Genomic DNA, 3,207 nt, shown 5'->3' with positions numbered 1-3,207 from the left:
GTGCAGACCGGGGGCCTGTTTCACAAAACCAAGATAAGGGATTAAGCCGGGATTTCCCGGTTATCCTGGATGAATTAAGCCTTGATTCGGTTTCACGAAAGCGGAGGCACATAAATCACCATGGAGATTTATTCTGTGCAGTTAGCCTGGTCCCGACCAGGCTAACTTCCAGGATTTATTTAATCCTGGAGCCTTTTCTGTTCACTCAGCAGTCACTCTGATCAACGAAACGAATGTGTTCTTTAATAGGCCTAGTTATTCCATGTTTCCATAGCTGATTACGGACGTTGGACGGGTGGAGACGCGCTAAGTTTTTATCGTCACTTTTCAAATTAATAGTTAATTAATTTCACAGTTTACCACAAGTTTGTTGGTCTTATTATTATTATGTTCGATACCGTTTGAGTTAAATAGGAATTGTAGAATCATTTTTGTCAACATAATACTCATTTTTTGGACTATAGCCTAAATTATTAGTTTCAACAATCATCACCACGTCAGATTGGCAGATCTATATTCTACATTTGGCGAATAAAGCAATTTCTGTCCTGACATTTATAAATGTTCCTGTTATTATTTTAACAACCATTAGCCTATTACTTTTTATAGGTAGGCCTATTGATATTCATTACTGTTAAACTATAGCCTACATTTATGAAGACGTCACTGTGTTTTTTGAGGTTTATATAAAGTTGAAATGGCGGCTGAAGTTCCAAGGCTGTTTTCAATAAACTCATTAATAGGCCTATATGAACAATATAAAAAGATCCCTGGCTGTGTGTGTGTTTCTCGATTTACTATGGCGTGCCCGTTCATAGACGACGTAATGGACGAAGAAGCACTAATACTAAGAAGAGCTTTCCGACGAGAAAGATTTTTTCGGGACCGGTCGGACCCTTTGGCTTTTGACGACAGCCATCTGTATGAGCGATACAGATTTTGTGGAGATGGCATACGCTTTCTGTGCAGACTGCTGGGTCCGAAAATTCAGCACCGCACAACTCAGAACCATGCCCTCACCATCCCACAGACGGTGTGTATAGGGCTACGGTTCTTTGCCAGTGGCATATTTTTATATGCAGTTGGAGATGCCGAAAATTTGAGCAAAGCCACAGTTTGCCGTTCAATTAGACAAATGTATTTAGCGCTTAAAGGATTCCTGAACATCTTCATCACCTTTCCTGGACACAAACGAACATGCTTCATTAAGGAGGAATTCTACAAAATTGCAGGTGGGCCTAAGATGAATTACAGATTACAGAATCGTGTTACTTTCACAGTAGGCCATTACTTATTATTTTGTGTTACAGGTTTCCCTAATGTGATAGGTGCACTGGACTGCACTCACATTAGAATAAAACACCCCTCAGGTGTTCATGAGGGAGACTTTGTGAATAGAAAATCCTACCACAGTATCAATGTTCAGGTAAGTAGGCTACTTATGTTGTCTGTCAACTGCATAGGCCTAAATTAATTCTAAGCATGACATGACCTTGACACAACCTATTGTTTCAGATGATCTGTGATGCTGACTGCACTTTCAGCAATGTAGAGGCGAAGTGGCCTGGCTCGGTCCATGACTCCAGAGTCTTTAGGGCCTCTACAATTTTACAGCGACTTTCACAAGGCAAACGCCTATCATTTTATTGATAAGCACCTTGAACATCATGATAGTGTCAACAGTTTCACTATACTTCTTGTTCTAACTATTACATTTTGTGTTCTCAGGGGAATATGCTGGTGTTTTGCTTGGTGACAAGGGCTATGCATGTCAGCCATTTCTTCTGACTCCATTTGCAGACCCCCAGACAGCAGCACAGCACACCTATAATCTTGCCCATGCAAGATCAAGGGCCCGCATCGAGATGGCATTTGGCCTTTTGAAGTCCCGTTTCCAGTGCCTTCACCACCTAAGAGTCACCCCAGAGAGGGCCTGTGACATCACGGTTGCCTGCACTGTCCTGCACAACATCGCCTGCCTGAGAAAGGAAAGGGCTCCCAGAGTAGCCTTGGATATGGACTGGGACAATGAAGCAATATTCCCAGACAATGTCAATGGCAGGCTGGTCAGAGACCAATACGTTGCCAATTACTTTTGATTCCTGAGTTATGTATGTTTCATTTGGCTTTTGAAGTGGACATTTGTTTTTGGTATAATTGTATAGAGTAGGCCTATATACCAAGGAAAAAGACACCACAATGTTTTTGACCTTTTTATTTTTAGATGTCTCACTTGTCTGCTGCGAGCTTGGGAAAAGAACAAAAAAAGATTAATACATTGTGTTGCTGTCATTCTTAAAGTATGCATTTAAATGATCATTTACTTCTCTCTCTAGTTTCTTGATTTCCAAATCCAGTTTCCTCAAGGTTGGTCTTTTGATTTGCATATCGAGGTCCATTTCCTGCATTTTTCGTTTCTTTAATTGAATTTTTATCTCTGCCAAATCTATTTGTTTCTGTAGGTGTGTTGTGTACAGGGACCTGACTGTTTGGGAACTCTGTAAAACACATATCAGTTATGACTTGGCTGCTGTGAGACTTTCTTAAATACAGCAGGAATTGTGCATGGTGTGAATTTGTTCTTCAGGGTAATACTTACGATGTTGGCAGGCTGAGTGTCGGCCTGCACAGTGTCTGGGTCCTATTAAAAATATATTTGCTATGAGCACCACATCACTATAATCCATTATGTACTAAATAAGTATTTCCACAAGAGTGACATGATACTGTACCTCCTGTCTTCTTGAATCCACTGAAATTGTTTCCTCCTCGTCTTGTGCAGCAGATGTGCCTTCACCCTATACCAGATTCCACAGAATTGTATTGACAAAGGTTTGACAGGGGCCAGGCCTTGGGGGCCATTAAGAATTAATACTCACCGGATCTAGGTCATCATAATGGGGCTCCAGAAGAGTGATAGTATTGCCAGACACTGCAAGACAATGTCAGACAGTCCACATGATATCTTATAGGCTAAATGGTTTATTATGTTTCATATTCAGGCTACTACAGTATAGGAATAATGTAGCCTACCTTGTATGAAGTGGGTGCTTTCTGTGGGTGGGACAGAGTCGGTGGAGGTCCCACCCTGGATTCCTTCAATTATAGGCCTCCCTTTGTTCAGGTCAAGGGCAACCTCCTCTGCTGGGGTAAATTCTGGGGTAGCTGGGCCACCCCCCGTGCCAGACCTATGTGTCCTTTTTTTTA

General features: G+C 41.6%; 1 protein-coding gene across 1 annotated transcript; it reads left to right on the top strand.

The window, feature by feature from the left end:
• Window positions 1-799: 799 nt before the first annotated feature.
• Window positions 800-2,144, top strand: LOC114557959 (putative nuclease HARBI1). The gene is made up of 4 exons (XM_028581719.1): window positions 800-1,232; window positions 1,311-1,426; window positions 1,516-1,627; window positions 1,729-2,144. The coding sequence occupies exons 1-4, from the start codon at window positions 800-802 to the stop codon at window positions 2,097-2,099; spliced, it is 1,032 nt and encodes a 343-aa protein (XP_028437520.1). The 3' UTR covers window positions 2,100-2,144.
• The last annotated feature ends 1,063 nt before the right edge of the window (window positions 2,145-3,207 follow it).

This window comes from Perca flavescens, chromosome 6 (assembly GCF_004354835.1).
Source record: "Perca flavescens isolate YP-PL-M2 chromosome 6, PFLA_1.0, whole genome shotgun sequence".
NCBI classification, from domain to species: domain Eukaryota; kingdom Metazoa; phylum Chordata; class Actinopteri; order Perciformes; family Percidae; genus Perca; species Perca flavescens.
The sequence above is the reverse complement of the archived record's forward strand: the minus strand, read 5'-3'. Positions and strand labels throughout refer to the sequence as shown.